The sequence below is a fragment of the Prionailurus bengalensis genome, chromosome B4 (genome assembly GCF_016509475.1).
Source record: "Prionailurus bengalensis isolate Pbe53 chromosome B4, Fcat_Pben_1.1_paternal_pri, whole genome shotgun sequence".
Lineage (NCBI taxonomy): Eukaryota > Metazoa > Chordata > Mammalia > Carnivora > Felidae > Prionailurus > Prionailurus bengalensis.
The window spans coordinates 16,719,447-16,742,897 of NC_057358.1; the positions used below are offsets into that span (position 1 = coordinate 16,719,447).

The following is a 23,451-nucleotide window of genomic DNA, read 5'->3' on the forward strand; positions in this document are numbered from 1 at the left end:
AAACACAGCAGATTTTTGTGTTGATTTTGTATCATACAATTGCTAAATTTTAAATATATCTTAACATCTCAAAAGTAAAAAAAGATACTGGTACTGGGTAACAAATTTTTACTTATCAGGACATGTTTTGTAAGCAGTATTTTTTAAAAAAAATGTAATACTTTAGTGAATACAATTGTTTAGGTTAAAGACATTTACAAGTCAAAAGGATTCCATCATTAATCACATGAGGTCATTTCTCTTCTTTTGTTTTTTTAACTCACTCAAAACAGAAATCTGACTCAATTTTATCCACTTTTTTCCTCTTCTTCTTTAATTTTAAGTTATACGAATAGATAAACATGCATTCATGAGAACAAGTAAATAAAAGAAATCTCTGTATTTCCTTAAAGTTAGAAGGGATGATGTTTTCTTAAATTCTTAATGAACAATGTATGGCAAATTTGATCCTTGGGTGATCTTTCATTTACTAGACCAGCTTCCCTGGTAGATTTACGTAGTCTGTGACAGTGAGTGCAAGATACAGTCTTGTTTACATATTAAGACTAACATAGGTTGTTTACAATTCATTTCATCTAAAGTTAATTGAATGCGTGAAAAAATCACTGCTGTGAAGACCCAGCCTATGTGTGGCTTCATATTGTCACCAGTCCAGAAGAAAACCAAAAAAGTCATGTGATTGGTTCCGTGGTTGAATACTTACTAAAACAAGTATATTGTTCACTCAACAGATGAGAGAAGACAAAACTTAGTCCACCTATGTATTGGGTTTATAAAGACCAACAGTGTTACCAATTTATCAATTTTTCAGCAAGTTGTGATCTCATGGATGACTTCTTCAGAAAATTTTCTTGGAGACAGCTCATGGATAAAGGATCATATAGACTGAGTGTTAGGTTTTACAAACACTGGCCGAACTTTCGGGTGTCATTAAGAACCATAGCAAACTGAGGGTACAGGGGAAGATGGCGGTGTGGGACGATGCTGGCTCATCTTGTCCTGCTGATCGCTTAGGTTCCACCCACATTGGCTTAAATAACCCAGAAAACCACTGGAAGACTAGCAGAATGGACTCTCTGGAGCCAAGTGTAGACAAGAGGCTCACGGAAGAGGGTAGGAAGGGCGGAGAGGCGGTGTGCACTCCACAGACTAGTGGGAAGGAGCCGGGGTGGTGGAGGGGCAGCCTGCCCGGCAAGGCAGAGCCCCCCGAGGTCTGGCTTGCAAAAGCGGAGGGGCCAGACTGCGCGAGTTCTGACAGCCAGCAGGACTTAACATCTGGAATTTTAAAAGTCAACATCTCTGCTCTCGGAGAGCGGGGAGGGCGAGAGGACGCCAGAAGGGAGAGTTATTGAGCCCTGGAAGGACAGAGCTCGGCAGGGGAACAAAGGCACTGGCAAGCGTCATCTCCCTCTCCCACCCCCCAGCCAAAATTCCAAAGGGAACCAGTTCCCGTCACCAAACTTGCTTGCACCGTGCAAGAACGCTGTGCTTCTGTGAATCCATCCCTCTGACGGGTCTGCCTCCCTCCTGGTGCTTCAGAGCAAAAAAGCTACCTAAGCCTGCCCCTCCTGACCCTGAGCACCTTGCGGATTGACCCCATCTAATACGCCCTTGGCCAGATCCCATCGACGCAGCACCACAAGCCTGGCAGTGTGCAAGCAGCCCAGACAGCGGCCATACCACTCCACAGTGAGTCCTGCCCCTGGGAGAGGAGAAGATAAGGTACACACCAGTCTGACTGTGGGACCAGCAATATCTGGGGGCAGATATCGGGTCTGACTGCCCACCAACACAAGTTTCTCTGGATAGCACAGAGGAAGTACCCTGCAGTTTGAAGTTACCACAGGCACTACCCAAAATGACAAAACAGAAGAATTCTCCTCAAAGAAACTCCAGGGAGTAGCGACAGCTAACGAATTGATCAAAACCAATTTAAGCAATATAATTGAACAAGAATTTAGAATAATAGTCATAAAATTAATGGATGGGCTTGAAAAAAGCATAGAGGACAGCAGAGAATCTATTGCTACAGAGATCAGGGAACTAAAAATTAGTCATGATGATTAAAAAATGCTATTAATGAGGTGCAAAATAAAATGGAGGCAGCCATAGCACAGATTGAAGAGGCAGAGGAGAAAATACGTGAATTAGAAGATAAAATTATGGAAAAAGAGGAAGCTGAGAAAAAGAGAGATAAAAAATTCCAGGAGTATGAGGGGAGAATTAGAGAACTAAGTGATGCAATCAAACAGAACATTATTGGTATCATAGGAATTCCAGAAGAAGAGAGAGAGAAAGGGGCTGATGGTGTACTTGAACAAATCATAGCTGAGAACTTCCCTGATCTGGGGAAGGAAACAGGCATTGAAATCCAAGAGGCATAGAGAACTCCTTTCAGACGTAACTTGAATCGATCTTCTGCAAGACGTATCATAGTGAAACTGGCAGAATACAAGGATAAAGAGAGAATTCTGAAAGCAGCTAGGGATAAATGGGCCCTAACATACAAAGGTAGACATATAAGGGTAGTAGCAGACCTATCTACTGAAACTTGGCAGGCCAGAAAGGAATGGCAGGAAATCTTCAATGTGATGAACAGAAAAAATATGCAGCCAAGAATCCTTATCCTGCAAGCCTGTCATTCAGAATAGAAGGAGAGAGAAAGGTTTTCCCAAACAAACAAAAACTGAAAGAATTCATCACCACTAAACCAGCCCTACAAGAGATCCTAAGGGGCACTCTGTGAGTAAAATGTTGCAAGGACCACAAAGCACCAGAGACATCACTACAAGCATGAAACCTACAGACATCACAATGACTCTAAACCCATATCTCTCAATAATAGCACTGAATGTAAATGGAATAAATGCTCCAACCAAAAGACATAGGGCATCAGAATGGGTAGAAAAAAAAAATACCCATCTATTTGCTGTCTACAAGAGATGCATTTTAGACCTGAGGACACCTTCAGATTGAAAGTGAGGGGATGGAGAACTATCTATCATGCTACTGGAAGTCAAAAGAAAGCTGGAGTAGCCATACTTATATCAGACCAACTAGACTTTAAATTAAAGGCTACAACAAGAGATGAAGAAGGGCATTATATAATAATTACAAGGTCTTTCCATCAGGAAGAGCTAACAACTATAAATGTCTATGCACTGAATACAGGAGCCCCAAATATATAAACAATTAATAAGCATAAACATAAGCAACCTTATTGATAAGAATGTGGTAATTGCAGGGTACTTTAACACCCCACCTACAACAATGGATAGATCATCTAGATACAGGATCAATAAAGAAACAAGGGCCCTGAATGATACATTGGATCAGATGGACTTGACAGATATATTTAGAACTCTGCATCCCAAAGCAACAGAATATACTTTCTTCTCGAGTGCACATGGAACATTCTCCAAGATAGATCACATACTGGGTCACAAAACAGCCCTTCATAAGTATAAAAGAATTGAGATCATACCATGCACACTTTCAGACCACAATGCTATGAAACTTGAAATCAACCACAGGAAAAAGTCTGGAAGATCTCCAAAAGCATGGAGATTAAAGAACACCCTACTAAAGAATGAATGGGTCAGCCAGGCAATTAGAGAAGAAATTTAAAAATATATGGAAACAAATGAAGATGAAAATACAACAATCCAAACACTTTGGGATGCAGTGAAGGCAGTCCTCAGAGGAAAATACATTGCAGTCTATGCCTATCTCAAGAAACAAGAAAAATCCCAACTACAAAATCTAACAGCACACCCAAAGGAAATAGAAGCAGAACAGCAAAGACACCCCAAACCCAGCAGAAGAAGAGAAATAATAAAGATCAGAGCAGAAATAAACAACATAGAATCTAAAAAAACAGTAGAGCAGATCAATGAAACCAAGAATTGGCTTTTTGAAAAAATAAACAAAACTGATAAACCTCTAGCCAGGCTTCTCAAAAAGAAAAGGGAGATGACCCAAATAGATAAAATAATGAATGAATATTTAATTATTACAACCAATCCCTCAGAGATACAAGCAATTATCAGGGAATACTATGAAAAATTATATGCCAACAAACTGGACAACCTGGAAGAAATGGACAAATTCCTAAGCACCCACACACTTCCAAAACTCAAACAGGAAGAAATAGAAAATTCGAACAGACCCATGACCGGCGAAGAAATTGAATCGGTTATCAAAAATCTCCCAACAAATAAGAGTCCAGCACCAGATGGCTTCCCTGGGGAATTCTACCAAACATTTAAAGCAGAGATAACACCTATCCTTCTTAAGATGTTCCAAAAAATAGAAAGGGAAGGAAAACTTCCAGACTTATTCTATGAAGCCAGCATTACTTTGATTTCCAAACCAGACAGAGATCCAGCAAAAAAAGAGAACTATAGGCTAATATCCCTGATGAATATGGATGCAAAAATTTTCAACAAGATACTAGCAAATCCAACTCAACAGCATATAAAAAGAATTATTCACCATGATCAAGTGGGATTCATTCCTGGGATGCAGGGCTGGTTCAACATTCACAAATCAATCAATGTGATACATCAGATTAATAAAAGAAAAGATAAGTACCATATGATCCTGTCAATCCATGCAGAAAAAGCATTTGACAAAATTCAACATCCTTTCTTAATAAAAACCCTCGAGAAAGTTGGGATAGAAGGAACATACTTAAATGTCACAAAAGCCATTTATGAAAAGCCCACAGCTAATATCACCCTCAATGGGGAAAAACTGAGAGCTTTCCCCCTGAGGTCAGGAACACGACAGGGATGTCCACTCTCACCGCTGTTGTTTAACATAGTGTTGGAAGTTCTAGCAATCAGACAACAAAAGGAAATCAAAGGCATCAAAATTGGCAAAGATGAAGTGAAGCTTTCACTTTTGGCAGATGACACAATGCTATACAAGAAAAACCCAATAGACTCCACCAGTACTCTGGTAGAAATGATACATGAATTCAGCAAAGTCGCAGGATACAAAATCAATGTACAGAAATCAGTTGCATTCTTATACACTAATAATGAAGCAACAGAAAGACTAAAATAAAGAAACTGATCCCATTCACAATTGCACCAAGAAGCATAAAATACCTAGGAATAAACCTAACCAAAGATTTAAAAGATCTGTATGCTGAAAACTATAGAAAGCTTATTAAGGAAATTGAAGAAGATATAAAGAAATGGGAAAACATTCCATGCTTATGGGTTGGAAGAATAAATATTGTCAAAATGTCAATACTACCCAAAGCTATCTACACACTCAATGCAATCACAATCAATATTTCATGAGCATTCCTCTCAAAACTAGAACAAGCAATCCTAAAATTTGTATGAAACCACAAAAGACCCCGAATAGCCAAAGTAATTTTGAGGAAGAAGACCAAAGCAGGAGGCATCACAATCCCAGACTTTAGCCTACAAAACTGTAATCATCAAGACAGCATGGTATTGGCACAAAAACAGACACATAGACCAATGGAATAGAATAGAGACTCCAGACTTGGACCCACAAAAGTATGGCCAACTAATCTTTGACAAAGCAGGAAAGAACATCCAATGGAAAAAAGACAGTCTCTTTAACAAATGGTGCTGGGAGAACTGGACAGCAACATGCAGAAGAATGAAACTAGACCACTTTCTTACACCATTCACAAAAATAAACTCAAAATGGATGAAAGATCTGAATGTGAGACAGGAAACCATCAAAACCCTAGAGGAAAAAGCAGGAAAAAACCTCTCTGACCTCAGCTGCAGCAATTTCTTACTTGACACATCTCCAAAGGCAAGGGAATTAAAAGCAAAAATGAACTACTGGGACCTCATCAAGGTAAAAAGCTTCTGCACTGCAAAGGAAACGATCAACAAAACTAAAAGGCAACCGACAGAATGGGAAAAGATATTTGCAAATGACATATCGAACAAAGGGCTGGTATCCAAAAATCTTTAAAGAACTCACCAAACTCCATACCCAAAAAAACACATAATCCAGTGAAGAAATGGGCAGAAGACATGAATAGACACTTCTCTAAAGAAGACATCCAGATGGCCAACAGGCACATGAAAAGATGCTCAACGTCGCTCCTCATCAGGGAAAAATACAAATCAAAACCACACTCAGATACCACCTCACACGAGTCAGAGTGGCTAAAATGAACAAATCAGGAGACTATAGATGCTGGCGAGGATATGGAGAAATGGGAACCCTCTTGTACTGTTGGTGGGAATGCAGACTGGTGCAGCTGCTCTGGGAAACAGTGTGGAGGTTCCTCAAAAAATTAAAAATAGATCTACCCTCTGACCTAGCAATAGCACTGCTAGGCATTTACCCAAGGGATACAGGAGTACTGAGGCATAGGGGCACTTGTACCCCAATGTTTATAGCAGCACTTTCAACAATGGCCAAATTATGGAAAGAGCCTAAATGTCCATCAATTGATAAATGGATAAAGAAGTTGTGGCTTATATATGCAATGGAATACTACTTGGCAATGAGAAAGAATGAAATATGGCCTTTTGTAGCCACGTGGACGGAACTGGAGAGTGTTATGCTAAGTGAAATAAGTCAGGCAGAGAAAGACAGATACCATATGTTTTCACTCTTATGTGGATCCTGAGAAACTTAACAGAAGACTGTGGGGGAGGGAAAGGAAAAATAAAGTTGGAGAGGGAGAGAGCCAAACCAGAAGAGACTCTTAAAAACTGAGAATAAACTGAGGGTTGATGGGGGTGGGAAGGAGGGGAGGTTGGGTGATGGGCATTGAGGAGGACACCTGTTGGGATGAGCACTGGGTGTTGTATGGAAACCAATTTGACAATAAACTTCATATTAAAAAAAAAGAACCATAGTAAACTATCTACTTACCTATCTATTTAATTTAAAAAATTCTCCAAAGTGACCAATGTCTCTTTTTAATCATTTTCTAGATAACATGTTATCAATGAGTAATTATCAAATGACCCTTCAAAAGATCAAAAGAAAAAATTAACTGAATGCTTTATTAACTTTGTTGTAAATACCCAGATGAGTGAATATTCTAAAGTCCATTTTTGTTCATGCATTTGATAATATGCAGATGTTATACAGGTATAAAATTGTGGAAAATACTAGGGAAAAAAAGATCCTTCTGAGTATAAACAGAAGACTCTGAAATGGCACTCTCTAGTTTGACCTAAGCCACTAAACAGTCCAGTAACTTAAAATATACTTTAGCCTTTCCTTCTTCTCCTTTCTTCTCCTATTTTTAGAGCAATAGGAATGTGTGGGCAGAAGAAATACAGAATGATCCATAACCATTATAATTCTTCTCCCAGTGGGCCTATACTTCCCGCAAAGTGTTTCTTTAATTTATCTAGTGACTTTTTTTTTTATGTGTGGCTGTCTCATCAAGCGCTTGAAATATGGTTAGTGTAACTGGGAAATGGATTTTTTTTTAGTTAAAAAACTTTATTTTTGAGAGCAGTTTGAGGTTCATGACAAAACTGAGTAGAAAGTCCAGAGAATTTCCAAATAACATCTGTCCTCCATGTGCATGCTTTTCCCCACTCTCAACATCCTGCACCACAGAGGTACATTTGTTATAATTAAGAAACTCTGTTGACACATTATTATCACCCAAAGTCCAGAGTTCACATTTATTGCATATGTGGTGTTGTATGCGCTATGGGTCTTGACAAATGACACATACCCACCCTTGTAATGTGTAGAATAGTTCCCCTGCCCTAAAAATCCTCTGTGTCCTGCCTCTTCCCTTTCCATTAGCCCCTAGAAACCACGAATATTTTTTAATCTCTGTAGTTTTGCCTTTTCCAGAATTCAGTGTAGCTGGAATCATTCAGTATGTACCTTTTGAAACTGGCCTCTTTCACTTAGGGATACGGTTTTAAGGTCTCTCCCAGTCTTTTCGTGGCTCAATAGCTCATTTCTTTTTGGCACTATGTCATATCTGGATATACCACAGTGCATATATCCTTTTGCCCACTGCAGAACATCTTGGTCACTTCCAAGTTTGGGCAGTTACAAACAAAGCTGCTATAAATGTCCATGTGCAGGGTGTTGAGTGAACATAAATTTTCTATATATTTGGGGAAATATCAAGGAGTGTAATCCCCGGATCATATGATAAGAATATGTCTAGTTCCAGGAAAGATTTCCAAATGTCTTCCAAAGTGATTATACCATTTTGCATTCCCACCAGCATTAAATGAGAGTCCCTCTTGCTCAAGGTCCTTGTCAGAATTCAGTGTCATCGATGTTTGGATTTTGGCCGTGGTCATAGTTGGGTAGTGACATCTCGTTGCTGTTTTCGTTTGACATTTCCTAGTGAAATATGATGTTAAACACCTCTGAATATGCTTGCTTGCCATCTGTGTACCTTCTTTGGGGGAAGGTGTCTGTCCAGGTCTTTTAACCATTATTTGAAACTGGGTTGTTTCCTATTTATGCATTTCAAGAGTTCTTTGTATGTTTTGGATGGCAGTCTCTTATCAGATGTGTCTTCTGCCAAAAATTTTTCCAAATCTCTGGCTTGTCTTTTCATTTTCTTGACATGTCTTTTGCAAAGAAGAAAATTTAATTTTAATGAAATTCAGCTTATCAATGATTGCTTTCATGAATCATGTCTCTGGTATTATATCTAAAAAAGGCATCACTGTACCCAAGATCATGTAGGTTTTCTCCTCTGTTATCTTCTAGGAGTTTCACACTTTTCTGTTTTCCATTTAGAGCTATGATTCATTTTGACTTAATTTTCGTGGAGGATGTAAGGTCTGTGTATAGATTCATTGCAGGTTTTTTTTTTTTAAAAAGACTATCTTTGTTCCATTTTATTACTTTTGCTCCTTTGTCAAAGACAGGTTGGCTATATTTATATAGGTCTATTTCTGGCTTCTTTGTTCTGTTCCTTTAATCTGTCTTTCTGTCCTTTCACCAGTTCCATACTGTTGTGATTACTGCAATTTTATATTAAGTCTTGAAGACTGACAGTGTCAGTTCTCCAACTTCGTTCTTCTCCTTCAATTATATGGTGGCCTTTCTCGGTCTCTTGCCTCTTCATATAAATCCTGGTATCAGTTTGTCAACAGCCATGAGAGAACTTATTGAGATTTTGGATGGGACTGTGTTGAATCTGTAGAAGAACTGACATCTCGACAATACTGATTTTTCCTATCCATGGACATGGACTATCTCTATGCTTCTTTATTTTTTCCTTGATATCTTTTTTTGGAACTTTACACTTTTTCTCACACAGATTGTGTACATAATTTTTAGATTTATCCCTAAGTATTTCATTTTTTGATGCTAACATAAATGCTAATGTGTTTTTAATTCAAATTCCAGTTGTTAATTCCTCATATGTATAAAATTAGTCAACTTTTGTATATTACTGTCTATTACTGTATCTTGCAACTTTGCTATAAGCACTTATTGGTTCTAGGAGTCTTTTTGATGATTCTTTTGGATTTTATACATAAGTGATCTTTTTCTATATTCCTTTAAATTCCTTTTCTCCTCTTATTGAATTCAGTAAGACTTTCAACTTGATGTTGAAAAAGCATCAGTGGGATGGGACATCCTTGCCTTGTGCCTGATCTTAGCAATAAGTCTAGTTTCTCACCAAGCATGATGTTACCTGTAGGGTTTTGTTTTGTTTTTTAATTACAGATGTTCATGATGAATTTGAGGAAGTTTCTTTATAATCCTAGTTTGCTGGGAATTTTTTTCATAAACGAGTGCTTTTTGTGCATCTATTAATATCTTCTTTTGACTGTCGATGTTGTCATATAGACCGTATTAATTGTTGAATGTTGGACCAGTCTTATGTATTTAGATAAATCCCATGTGGTTGTGGTGTGTAGTTCTTTTACATATTGTTGGATTCGATTTGCTAATATTTTGTTGAGAAGTTTTCATATCTGTTCATAAGAGATATTGCTCTATAGTTTTCTTGCAATGTCTTTAGTTTTGGTATTAAGATATTGCTGGCCTTTTAGAATGAGTTAGGAAGTATTCCCTCTGCCCCTGTCTTCTGGAAAAGATTGTAGAGAATCGGTATAATTTCTTCCTTAAACGTTTGGTTGAATTCACAGGTGAACTCATCTGGGCATGGTACTTTTGTTTTGGAAGGTTATTGATTATTGATTCAATATTAAAAATAGATACAGGCCTATTCGGATTGTATATTTTTTCTTGTATGAGTTTTAGCAGTTGTCTGTTAAAAGAATTTTTGTGTTTCATCCAGATTATCGAGTTTGTGGGTATAGAGTTGTTCATAACATCCATTTATTATGCTTTTATTGTCCTTGGTATTTGTAGTGATACCCCTTTCATTTCTGATATCAGTAATTTATGTTTTCTGTTTCTCTTAACCGGGTAGAGGCTTATAGATTTTATTGATGTTTTCATAGAATCAACTTTTGCTGCATCTGTCCATTTCTGATAGAAGCATGTTAAGGTCTCCAACAATAATAGTGGATCAGTCTCTTTCTCTTTGCTGTTCTATCAATTTTTGTCTCACATCTTTTTTTAATGTGTTATTTAGTTTTGAGAGAGAGACAGAGACAGAATGCAAGTGGGTTAGGGGCAGAGAGAGAGGGAGACCCAGAATCTGAAGCAGGCTCCAGTCTCTGAGTTGTCAGCACAGAGCCTGACGCGGGGCTCGAACTCACGAGCTGTGAGATCATGACCTGGGCTGGAGTCGGATGCTCAACCGACCAAGCCACCCAGACACCCCTCACATTTTTTAACTCTCTGTTGTTAGGTACACACATATTAGGAATTGTTATGTCTTTTTGGAGTATTGAGTCTTTTGTTTTTATTTAATGCCCATCTTTATCCTTGATAGCATTTCTTGCTCTGAAGTCTGCTCTGTTTGAAATTAACATAGGTAGTCTTGCTTTCTTTTACTCAGTGTTAGCATGATATATCTTCATCCATGCCTTTACTTCTAATTGATATGTGCCTTTATATTTAAAATGGACTTCTTGTAGAAAGCATATAGTTGGGTCTCATGTTTTGATCCGTTCTGAAAATCCCTCTTTTTTTTTTTTTTTTTTTTTGGTGTATTTAGTCTATTGACATTTAGAGTGAATATTGATATAGTTGGATTAAAATCTACTATATTTGTTACTGTTTTCTAATTGTTGCCTTTTGTTCTTTATGGCTACCTTTTTTTTGCCTTCCACACCTTTTCCGTCTTGTGATTTTAATTGAGCATTTTATATAATTCCACTTGACTCATTTGTTAGCACATGAATTATACTTCTTTTTTGAGTATTTTAAGTGGTTACTCTAGAGTTTTCAGTATACATTTACAAGTTATCCAACTCCTCTTTCAAATAACACTGCTCCATGGATAATAAAAGTACCTTGTAATAAGAAAATATTCCTAATCCATCCTCCCCATCCATTGCATCATTTCTGTCAATTATTTCAATACTACATAAGCATACATACATAGGCACACACAAGCATACGGAATGGAATACATTGTTGCTATTATTTTGAAGAAACCATTATCTGTTGGATCAATTAGAACTTTAAAACCTAAAAGTTCTCATTTTGCTTTCACTTATTCACTTTCTGATACTCTTCCTTTCTTGTGTAGATCCCTGTTTCTGACCTTTGTCATTTTCCCATCTCCAAAGAACTTCAATTAACATTTTTTACTGGCAACAAATTTACTCAAGTTTCGTTTGTCTGATAAAGTCTTATTTTCCTTTCTCTCTTTTTGTTTTCTAAGGTTATTTATTTTGAGAGAGAGAGGAGCATGAGTGGGGTGGGGGTAGAGAGAGAGGGAGAGAAAATTCCAAGCAGGCTCCGTACTGTCAGCACAGGGCCCAACGCAGGGCTAAAACTCACGAATTGTATAATCATGACCTGAGTCGAGATGAGGAGTTGGATATTTAACTGACTGAGCCACCCAGGCGCTCCCTCCTTTCACTCTTGGAAAAGTTTGGAGGTGCAGAATTCTAACTTGGTGATTTTCTCTCTCAACACTTTTAACATTTTCTCTCACTCTTTTTTTTTTTTTTCTTGCATCGTTTCAGAGGAGAATTCAGATATAATTCTGTCCTTGCTCCTCTCTATATAAGTTTTTTGTTTGGGTTTTGGTTTTGGTTTTGGTTGCTTGTTTGTTTTTGTTTTTGTTTTTTACTCTTCCATCTCTTAAGGTTTTTTTCTTACCTTTGTTTTTCTAAAGTCTGAAAATGATATGCCTACGTGAAGGGTGTTTTGTTTTTGTTTGCTTGTTGTTGGTTGGTTGGTTTTGTTTTGTTTTGTTGGCACATCTCCGCTTGCTATTCTCTGAGCTTCTTTGGAGCTGGGATTTGGTACCTGATATTTTGGGGGGGGGGATTCACAGCCATTGTTCTTCTAATATTGCTTCCATTTTCTCTCTCTCTCTTTTTTTTTTTCTGATATTACCAATACACCTATATTACACATTTTCCCTCATGGTTTCGATATTATGTTTTGGGTTTTTGGGGTCTTTTTTCTCTCTGCTTTTCAATTTTGGAAGTTTCTATTGTCATAGCTTCAAACTCAGAGTTTTTCCTCAGCTATGTCCCGTACACTAATGAGCCCATCATTGTTCTTTTCTCTTGCAGTGTTTTTCATCTCTAACTTTTCTTTTTGATTCTTTTTTAGAAGAATCTCTCTGCTTATATTATCTATCTTTTATCATTTACGTTGTCTACTTTTCCCATTAAAGCCCTTACCATATGAGTCACAGTTTGTTTGTTTTTTTAATTCCTGGCCTGATTATGCCAACTTTCCTGCTGTATCTGACTCTGGTTCCAAAGGTTGTTCAGTCTCTTTAAACTGTGTTTTTTTGCCTTCTAGTAATTCATGTTATTTTGGTTGAAAGCACGACCTGTTGTACTGGCTAAAAGGAATTGTGTGGCCAAGAGTCCTGTAGTAATGGCGTGGTAAGGCATGGAGAGAAGGGGAGCCTTCCGTAGTTCTTTGATTAGGTCTTGGTCTTGTGGGGAGCCTGTGCTTCCAGACTGTGAACTTCTTGCCTCCTCCCCCTTTAGGTGGAAGAAAATGGCTACAGTGGGGTGAAGTTGAGGACTTCCCTTCCCTAGGCTCTGATAAAACTCCAGCAGGTTAGACTTTGATAAAATAGTTTCTCATAAGGGAAATCCTTGTTAAGATCAGAATCTCTAAAGGATTTCAAAATGGCTTCTTTATATTCCTCTTGATAAAAGCACAGAGGGATTCCGCCCCCCCCCCCCCCCCCAATATTCACTGTGAGAATTTGGTAGAGCTCCTGGCAGTAAAATCAACAAAAGTGTGGGGGACCCTCTGAGACTTAGGGTCCCCCTAAATTTTTTAATTCTTAGGCTTGTCTACACTAAGCCTGTAATAATTTGTCAATTACAGGTTTGTGTGTTTCTTTTTCCCTACCTTGGCTTATTGGGTCCCACAAAAGTTTCTTCCTGTAGGTTTCTGCTCAGGTAAGTTGTGATTCTGTATATTCACTTGGCTTTCTTTCCAACGTGTGGGTCAGTCATTGGACCTCACTTTTCTGTCATATCTGAGAAGAGTTGTTGATTTTCAGTTTGTTCATCTTTTTTACCAAAAAAAAAAAAAAAAAGCCAAATCATGACTTTCACTAACAAACTTCCATCTTGTTCTCAGGTGTGGGTCTTCTGCAAAGACACAATTAAGTTCTTTAAAAATGTGACGAGGGCTCCTGGGTGGCTCAGTTGGTTAAGTGTCTGACTCTCGATTTCAACTCAGGTCATGATCTCACAATTCCTGGGATCCAGCCCCATATTGGGTTCTGTGCAGACAGCGTGGAGCCTGCTTGGGATTCTCTCTCTCTCCCTCTCTCTCTGCCCCTCCCCCATTCACACTCACTTGCTGTCTCTCTGTGTCAAAATAAATAAACTTAAAAAAATAAAAATAATAAAAATGTGACAATTAGAACAACCTATGGAATGTGTGCCCCTAGTGAGAGTAAGTATTATTAGGACAGCCTACAAATTACATTTCTGAGGTTTTCTCTCTCATCATATTTCTTTTTCCAACGTTTATTTTTTTGGGGGGACAGAGAGAGACAGAGCATGAACGGGGGAGGGGCAGAGAGAGAGGGAGACACAGAATCGGAAACAGGCTCCAGGCTCTGAGCCATCAGCCCAGAGCCCGACGCGGGGCTCGAACTCACGGACCGCGAGATCGTGACCTGGCTGAAGTCGGACACTTAACCGACTGCGCCACCCAGGCGCCCCTCTCATCATATTTCTTAGGAACGAGAACGGCTCCTTTTAGCAAATGCAAATGCATACCTAACTCCATGTGCATAATGAATGGGTTTTAGGGTCTTTCTGAAAAGAAGATGGTGTAAGTCAGTTATCAAGAGAGCCTCATGAATGGAGAAGCAAATTATTTCTCTTGAAAGTTAATAATGTCAAAAACTACGTATTCCTGAGAAAGGAAAAACATTTAAATTACAATTTTACCTTCAGAAAAAACATCACCAAATATCTTCAATTAAGTGAATGTTGAGGGGCGCCTGGGTGTCTCAGTCAGGTAAGCATCTGACTTTTGATTTCAGCTCAGGTCATGATCTCATGGTTTGTGGGTTCGAGCCCCATGCCGGGCTCTGTGGTGACACTGCAGAGCCTGCTTGGGATTCCTTCCCCCTATCTCTCTGCCCTTCTCCTTCTCACACTCTCAGTCTCACTCTCAAAATAAATAAATAAATAAACTTTTTAAAAAATAAGTGAGGGGCACCTGGATGGCTCAGTTGGTTAAACGCCTGACTTCGCCTCAGATCATGATCTCATGGTTCGTGAGTTTGAGCCCCCCGTCGGGCTGTGCTGACAGCTCAGAGCCTGGATGGAGCCTGCTTTGGATTCTGTATCTCCCTCTCTCTGCCCCTTCCCCGCTCATGCTCTGCCTCTTTCTCTCTCAAAAATGAATAAACATTTAAAAAAAATTTTTTTAAATAAGTGAATGTTGAATATTTATATTTAAATTATAAATTTTTAATAATGAAAGGACTTTGATTTTTTGGTGTTTTGTAGAAGCATTGGATGCTGAACTTTCTTTTTCAGTACACACATTTATGATCTATACTGAAAGTAAATGTTGAAATATGTAGCAATAGAGCTTTAATACCCACAAGAAACCAGTTTCAAAATACAGATAGAAGTAGACAGAGAAGGCTTTGCACAGCAAGATTCTGCAGCTTAGATGTGTAAGGAGAGACAAAAAATCTTAGTTCTAGAGAATGTTTTATAGATCATCCTCCTTTGCGATGAGTCCTCCCTAGTATATAATTATTACAAGGCACATGCCATTAGAATTTATCCACTTTCTTTCCTCATGTGTTCTAACATTCTCTGTGAGCATTCCCTTTAAAAAGTTAAGACTATGAATACAGTTATGGAGACTGACTCAAGTATAAATCATGTGCTTCATATCACTTTCTAAATGTCCAGAAATTCTAATCAGAGGTTTGGTCACCATACCTACATCTCAGTTAATTAATAGAAATATAGGGACCATTATCTACAGATAGGTCAGTCACCATGTAGACTTGGTCCATCTAGGGAATTGGTCTCCAGTGTCTGATTCAAATCTGAAAAAAAAAAAAACCATGTTAAAAGGCTTTTAGGTAAAGATTTTCTTTTTCTTTTTTGCCAGAACATTACAATTCCTTGGCTGGCATATTTTGGCATCCACTGATTTGAGTTGGGGAATTTGCTAAACATGGAGGTAAAAAAGAAAGTTGCTTTCTACTTCAAGATTTCCAAATTTCTGGCAGCAATCTAAAAACCATATCTCTTAGCTCTATCTCCGGGCAAAAGTGTTTTGCTAACATTTCTCTTTTTTCCTGACCTTTTACTTCATTGTTAACATACTCTATCCATCATTTCACCCCCTCTAGTCTTAGGATATAATCAGGATCTATAAAATTATTCAATAAGGGAATCTAATTGCCCTAGAGGAAAAAGGGACTTTCCTCTCTTGAAATCCAGGGGAAAATGGGTAGCACTAAAACTCATGTCAGGAATTTTTTAAAAAGAAAAAACAAAATATATACTCTTAAAAATGAATGCATATATATCTTTATGTCCCTTCAAAATTTACTGACTGAAATGATAACAAAAATATGGGTAAGTTCAAAGAAAGTGAAATGTTGTAATCAGACACGGTTGGGATCTGGCATTTTACATTTGTGTCTTTTGGAAAGACTTTTTGTGAGACTCTCTGGTATTTTGGTGCATATCCAAGAGATATTACGATTTATATATTCATCCATAATCATCCAAAAAAGAGCCAAGTATTTTCTCAAAAGCAAGCTTAGCTCGATTTTCTTACCAAAATCCACTTACATGCGAACGTGCAAAGTTCAGATAGACCATCCAAATCAAGATGATCCATATCAAGATGAGAATCTCCTTAAACTTTTTTTAAATGTCGATTTTCATTGTTTGTCCATTTCTATAGGCTTACAAGGTTAGTCTTTTTTTTTAATGTTTATTTATTTTTGAGAGAGAGAGAGAGACAGAGACAGAGACAGAGACAGAGCTAGAACAAGAGAAGGACAGATAGAGAGGGAGACACAAATTCTGAAGTAGGCCCCAGGCTCTGAGTTGTCAACACAGATCTTGATGTAGGGCTGGAACTCGTGAACTGTGAGATCATGACCTGAGCCGAAGTCAGACATTTAACTGACTGAGCCACCCGGGCGCCCCGACTCTATGATATCTTGCCATCCATTTGGGTGTGCCTTCTAGCAGCTCATCGTTCCCTTGAAGTCTTTCAGGATGCTCTGGCTACAGGTCTCATGCAGCGCTTACTTTCATTTACATCCATTTTATCATGCCCTTTCTTATATCCTGCAGCCCATTTACTCCTCATAATCCTGCAAGAGCTAAATTATTAACTCCTTTTGGTTCTGAGGAAACCATGGCTCAAGGAGGATAATGACTTACTCAAAGTCACATGAATGTGATGTCAGAACTGGGACAGGAAGCCCGCTCATCTCGTTGCTGTAGTAGGCAGAGGATTGTACACTGTAACAACTCCATCCTTGGCCCTCCGTCGTGTTCGTGTTTGCCCCGTGTACTCTCTTGGGGCTATGTGTTCCAGGCCCCTTGGCGATCAATATACATGCCTTAGAAATGTCCACCAAGGTCGGGATGGCGGGAAGCTTGCTTTGGCTTCCCATGAATCGGTTAGAGATAACATGCTCGCTCCCCTTTCTGAACGCACAGGGGAATATTCTTTGGGAACATTCTATGGATTTTCAAAATGTCATCTTAAGTTGCAAAACTTCCCAGAAGACATTGAGTTCATGTGAACGGTTGCTCCTGGAGCTGTAAAATCCTCATGATGTTTTCTTGTGGACAATGCCATGTGCATACTCAGAATAAAGGATTCTTGGTTTTCTCCCTGGGAATGGGGCCACTGACAGAGTCTGGAAGCTCTTATAAACACATTTATTCAATTCTATCGTGTGTCACACACTACAAGCAAACAGCAGGTCTACAAACAGGCTAGTGAGGAAAACAATAGATCAAACAATTGTTTTTCAAAATTGTGGCATTTCTTTGGATTGAGTCATGACAGAAACTGATTGAGATTTTGCGGGAAGCCCCAGGACCCTCATTTAATTTCTGTGTTTTTGTATCTACAACTTTTTGGCTATTAAATCTACCTAATCAAGACCTACTTCTTTCCAACGAAAGATCCTGACTAGAAGTTTGAGGCAAAGATGAAAATTAGAAAATGAGCTTTCTCAATTGTAGGTTAAGACACTGGTGGTTTGAAAATAAATCTCAAGTTCTGTCTCTTGAACCAGAACCATTTTCGTCACCATGCTTTCTGTCTTGCCTGAAGTAGTTTTCTCAACACATCATTGAAAACAGCATGATTGTTCAGCAAATCATTCACATTTTATGAGCATTTACCAAGAAAATCTTTTTAGAAATTACTTCTACTTCATCAGAGATGAACAGTCAGGTAGTGCTGAACACAGCGGACATAAGATGAGCTGTAAATTCATCCACATCTTGTAAATGCACATTAATTACTTTGCTTGAAAAACAGGGAGGAGAGGGAACTACACAATATCTCAATACCTTAGTGTATTTGGAAATAAGGCTGGTCAGAGCTTCAGCCTTTATGTTACCAGAGATGGCATAATTAATTGTGTCACCAAGATGGTCTGAAACATAAATTATTGAGACAGAAGGGAACTGGTGGCCCATGTTGTCTGGCCTTGGAGTCACCTCTTGGAAATTGCTTACAAACTATTGAGAATCAGATGTATGGGGTGACTCTGATGCATGTATCTTGTTAATCCCTCCAGATTACCATAAATTGTTGGCTCTTTGGGAATATTCTATGGATTTTCAAATTTCATTTTGAGTTTATAATAGATAATGAACCAAATAGTATTACTCTCAAGTAGTATCATTAACCTGATGTTTAACCATGGCAGAGACAAATCAATAGGACACATAATTTCTTTAAAGTCATCCACCCAGGACAGCATTTCTGGATCCTACTTTGCCTTCTAGTCCACTGCTCCATGTTAGGGTGTAAGATAGCAGGACACAATAATCCTAATCTTCATTCTGTCCATTTATTTAATTTTAAAAGGGAGAAATATCCACCTCAAGCATACCCAAATAGAACATTCCAGATGCTCTTGTACAGGCCTGAAAAAAAACATGTCAAGGTAAAAAAAAAAAAGTATATCAACCTGTTTTCTCTTGCCGTAAATCTAAAACCCTTGCACATTTTATATGTTTTATCTTTTTCTTGCTGTAAATAACCCAGTTTTCAACCAGATGTGATTTTTACTCCTCAGGGAAATTTGACAACATCTGGAGACATTGTTGGTTGTCCCAACTGGGGTCAGAGGTACAGCTGACATATGTCAGGCAGAAGTCAGGGATGCTGCTAAGCGTCCTACAACCCCCGTAACAAAGAATTATCCAACCCAAAATGTCAACAATGGCATGGGTGAGTTAAGTCTCCCCTCCAGGCTGACCTAAGCCTGTTTTCTAATAGAAATGACTATGTCATACGAGAGATCTCCACTCACCTTCCCGGGGTGAGGGATTTGAAAGAATGTGAGACAAAAACACATCACAGGGAGGACTGATACGGCACAGGGAATATAGTCCACGGTGTAAGAGCGTTATAAGGTGACAGATGACAGCTTCACTTGTGGCCAGCATAGCATACGGTGTAGAGGTGGTAAGTCACTACGTGTTACTCTCAAAACTAATGTAACGTTGTGTGTCAACTGTACTTCAATTAAAAAAAAAAAAGACACCAGAAGAGACCCTTCAAAACTGAGAACAAACTGAGGGTTGATGGGGGGGGTGGGAGGGCGGGGAGGGGGGGTGAGGGGCACTGAGGAGGGCACCTGTTGGGATGAGCACTGGGTGTTGTATGGAAACCAATTCGACAATGTTTCATATTAAAAAAAATAATAAAGGCCAAGTGAAAAAAAGAAAGAAAGAAAAAATACTACCTTGAGGTGCTGTTCCTAGATGCTCACAGGAACATTTTGCTGTCAATGGTGTTAAAGCCATTTCACAAACAAAACCCTTGTCACTGGCCTCTAGGAGAGTGAAGTGTAGCTTTAGGGTGTGATTCCTTTATTGTTCTGAAGGTCAGAAAGACCTTGAAGATCTCTTTGAAAGGAAACAAATATGTGCTTTGTAACAACCAGTAAGTTTAATGGCTCCATAAACCTAACAGAACAGTCAAAAGTAATACTTTTCATCTATTATCTACTTCACAGTAAACAAAAGTAAGGATTGCGCTTGGTTTCAGTTGATAACTCTGTCATTTTAAGACTTCTGGCAACACTAGGATTCTTCTAACCGCAATCAAATGACTTAATTTATCTTACATTTTCAAATTTTGGTTGGGAGTAGGTATTAAGCATTTTGTAACTGCTTTGGGAATTTGAAAGGTTATTAGGTTCTGAATAACAGTCTCATGTTTTCCCACCAAACTTTTCCCAGCAGTGAATATATCTGGATCTTATTCTGGTTTTTTATTCTTTTTTTAGCTTCCTGAAATGACTCATGTTCAAACACGGCGACCCTGGTTGATGTTTCTCCTGCAGAACTTTGGACTGACCCTAGGTTGGCTTTCTCTCTTACTGTTGGCTATATATGAACAAAATATTAAAATATAAGTTAAGAGTCTCACACTTCTTCAAAAAACGAATTTATATGGCCTCCTTTTGTTTCTTTTGTCGTACACTATACAGTGATTGTAAATTAATTATTGTTATCTTAGACGAAGTATGTGTCTTTTAGGTCATTAAGTTATTAATTTTATAAGGCACTTTTGTTCTAGGATACAAAGATCACGTTGCCCTCAATTGAAATTCTGGTTTTAGTTCCCAGCACCATGATGGAACTCGTATCTTTTTTAGTAATTAGGAAATTCTAAATTAATTCTGGGAAACTTTCAAACAATATTGTTTTGCTAATAAAGAACGTTTGTTTGTAGTATTTGAAGTGGACAGAGGCCTGTTGGGATAAATTGGCTGCAGCTTCTGTGATGTCAATAATATTTTTCTGCTTGTAAGATGACAAACCCCAAGGAAACTAAATGACAGACAAATGTAATAAAGCCTAGTGTTAATGTAGTGATTTGTATTACCTTCTGTTTCTGAGTGTCAGATTCTGAACCAACTCTTGCAAAACCAATATCGTATAGTTCTAGAAGCCTTGCCCACTGGCTCATAAGTGATGTTACATCAGCAAACTCAGGAAGCCTAGAGGATAATACATGAACATTCTATCTAATCACTAAATGAAACCTGTTTTAGGTAAGGAGAGCTGGAAACAAAACAGGTAAGGAGAGCTGGAAACAAAAAGGGAAGTTCAAAAAAATGTTTTAAATAACAAAAGCTTAAGTCAGGCCGTAGATCAATGCATAAACTGTCACAGTTTTTGTTTTTTTACATTTATTTATTTTTGAGAAACAGAGCATGAGCAGGGGAGGGGCAGAGAGAGAAGCAGACACAGAATCAGAAGCAGGCTCCAGGCTCCGAGCTGTCAGCACAGAGCCCGACGCAGGGCTCAAACCCACAAACCCTGAGATCATGACCTGAGCCGAAGTGGGACGCTCAACTGACTGAGCCACCCAGGCGCCCCTAAACTGTCACGGTTTTAACAGAATGTGCTTATGGATATAATATTACTGACAATGTGATATAGTTTATATTTTTGGGAGGAAATCTAAACATGATTCCAGTAGGTAAGTTCATGAAATGTGCAAACAACGTTACTGACAACCTAGCCAATTTATTAAAATAGAAAATAACCCCGGCTTTAGTTATTTTTCTTGGAAAATAGAGGCCTAATATTTTTCTTATTTTTTTAATGATATATCTTGACAAGGGAAAAGGCCCATTTGACTGCCAAAAAGACTCGTAGCAACCAATCCAATCCGTCTCTCCTGCCTTTCTTACCGGTAAATAGATATTCTGCCTTGTCCCACCCAAACTCAATCTTTTTCTACCACCTTTATTTGACTTCAAAGTGAGGCGGGTTTCTTCTTCAGTGGTCTCTAGAGCCTGATTTCAGGGGGCCTCATGACAAAGTACAGCAGTTCACAAATGGTGGCATCCAGTAAGAGTGAGGAGGGAACATAAGGCAAGCTGATAGGCTGCAAACATCCACACCCTCCCTCCCCAAGCAGGTGGGATGTGTGATATTCCTTGGGCACTCCTGGCTACCCAAGAACAAAGGAAAGAGGGAAAAACAAATGGTTAACTGATAGAGATCATTGTCCTGCAGGATCTAAGCCTCCATCACCCCTCCATAGTGATGTGGGGAACAAAGGCAGAAGGAAATGGCAGATAGAACTAAATTGCCTTCTAACCTGCAGCCCATTGACAAATACTTGGTGTTCCTCCAGGAACTCCCTGTGTCTTAATGCTAATGCTTTGCTAAAGGGAAAAACAACCCTAGCTTGACAATAGCTAGGCCTCCAGTATCCCTTGAGTCTTCCTTAGCATATGAAAATCTCGCTGGAAACTTCCCCTGGACTTCCCCCCTCCCTGCCTCCCCACTCCATAGTATATAACCAGCCTCTCTTCATGGTCCTGGGGCAGCTCTTCCTGCCCACGGGTCCTAGTCCCCGTGCTTTAATAAAATCACCTGTTTGCACCAAAGACGACTTCAAGAATTCTTTTTTGGCCGTCGGCTCCGGACCCCGTGAACCCCACTGTCACCCCAAAAAGCCTCATCAGGATCAACCAGGGGACTGCTTAAAACACAGACTGTTCCTCCCCATCCCGAGAGTTTCTGATTCTGTGAGTCTGGGTAGGGTTTGAGACTTTGATTTTGAGCGGCTTCCAGGTGATCCTGATGCTGCTCGTTGAGGCACTCCTGGAGCTCCGCCGGCTCGGTAGAAGTCAGCCACAGCTGGCTTCGAGAAAGAGCAGGCACACAGCCCGGCTGCCCAAGGGCTGTGTGATTCCCGTTAAGTTGATTAACCACTCTGTAAACCTCACACTAGGCCAGCATTCTAGGTTGAAACTCCTTTCCCTTTGCCTCCTGGTCTCGGAGCAGAGGATCAGTTACAGGAGTTACCGGATGAGGAGTCCACAGACCTGCACTTGTACTCATAGTCGCCTTAAAGGTAAGCAGCCGCGACACCTAGAGCTTTGCCCTTCTTTTGTTAAAAAAAGACACTCGTTTGTAGCGGAACAAAACCACCTTTGCGGTCAACACGGTGTGGAGGTTGCGTGCTAGAAGCACCTGGCGCCATTTGCGTTTTGGTCTCTATGACCCAAGTTCTGATTTTGACATGGAGCCTGAGTTTGTGCCAATTTAATTGGGAAAGTTCTGCTGGGTAAATTATTTCAAGTTCAAGTCTAGCGCAGTTTGGGGCTAGCTAAATTACAATTTGGGGGGTGAGCAACTCACAGCGTAACGTTCCAGGGAGAGTGAATCGAATTTGACCTCTAGGGTGAGTTTGTGGGTACGGTACAGAGGGGCTGGAGTGATTGGAAGGACGTTCTCGGTGAACGTTTTGCAAGCCTGTAGCTAGTGCCCTGATGGTAAACAGAGTCCTGGCCATCAGAGGTCATCTGTAGGATGTCACCCTAAGGATACGGGGGTAATGACTTCTGAGGGGCACCTTTCTGGGCTCATCTCTCCTTGCTTCTGCTCCCTGAGCTGGCTCTTTGCTAATCTACTGAGCAACCCCGTAGCCCCTGAGGGACTTCCAGCCACAAGCAATCTTAGAATTGCCAGCAATTCTCTTTTCCTCAAAACTGAGGGGTAATGATAAAAATATTAGGACAACTCTTCGCCTTCTAAATATGGGCAGAGTCTCAATTTGGGATGGCTGCACATCATCATCCCATGAAGTTATCTAAATTCACGTGTTCCTGAAATTCGGGGTAAATGGCGTTTTTCCTGAGGC

General features: G+C 39.3%; 1 protein-coding gene across 4 annotated transcripts in view; it reads left to right on the forward strand.

Annotated features, from left to right (window-relative positions):
* SLC39A12 (solute carrier family 39 member 12) overlaps positions 1-20,658 on the forward strand; it is an 86,290-nt gene extending 65,632 nt beyond the window's left edge. For all 4 annotated transcript variants that reach the window (XM_043561624.1, XM_043561625.1, XM_043561627.1 and 1 more), the window contains one exon: positions 20,072-20,658. In XM_043561624.1, coding sequence (XP_043417559.1) covers positions 20,072-20,200 — 129 coding nt within the window. In that variant the 3' untranslated portion in view covers positions 20,201-20,658. The remainder of the gene's footprint in view (positions 1-20,071) is intronic.
* The last annotated feature ends 2,793 nt before the right edge of the window (positions 20,659-23,451 follow it).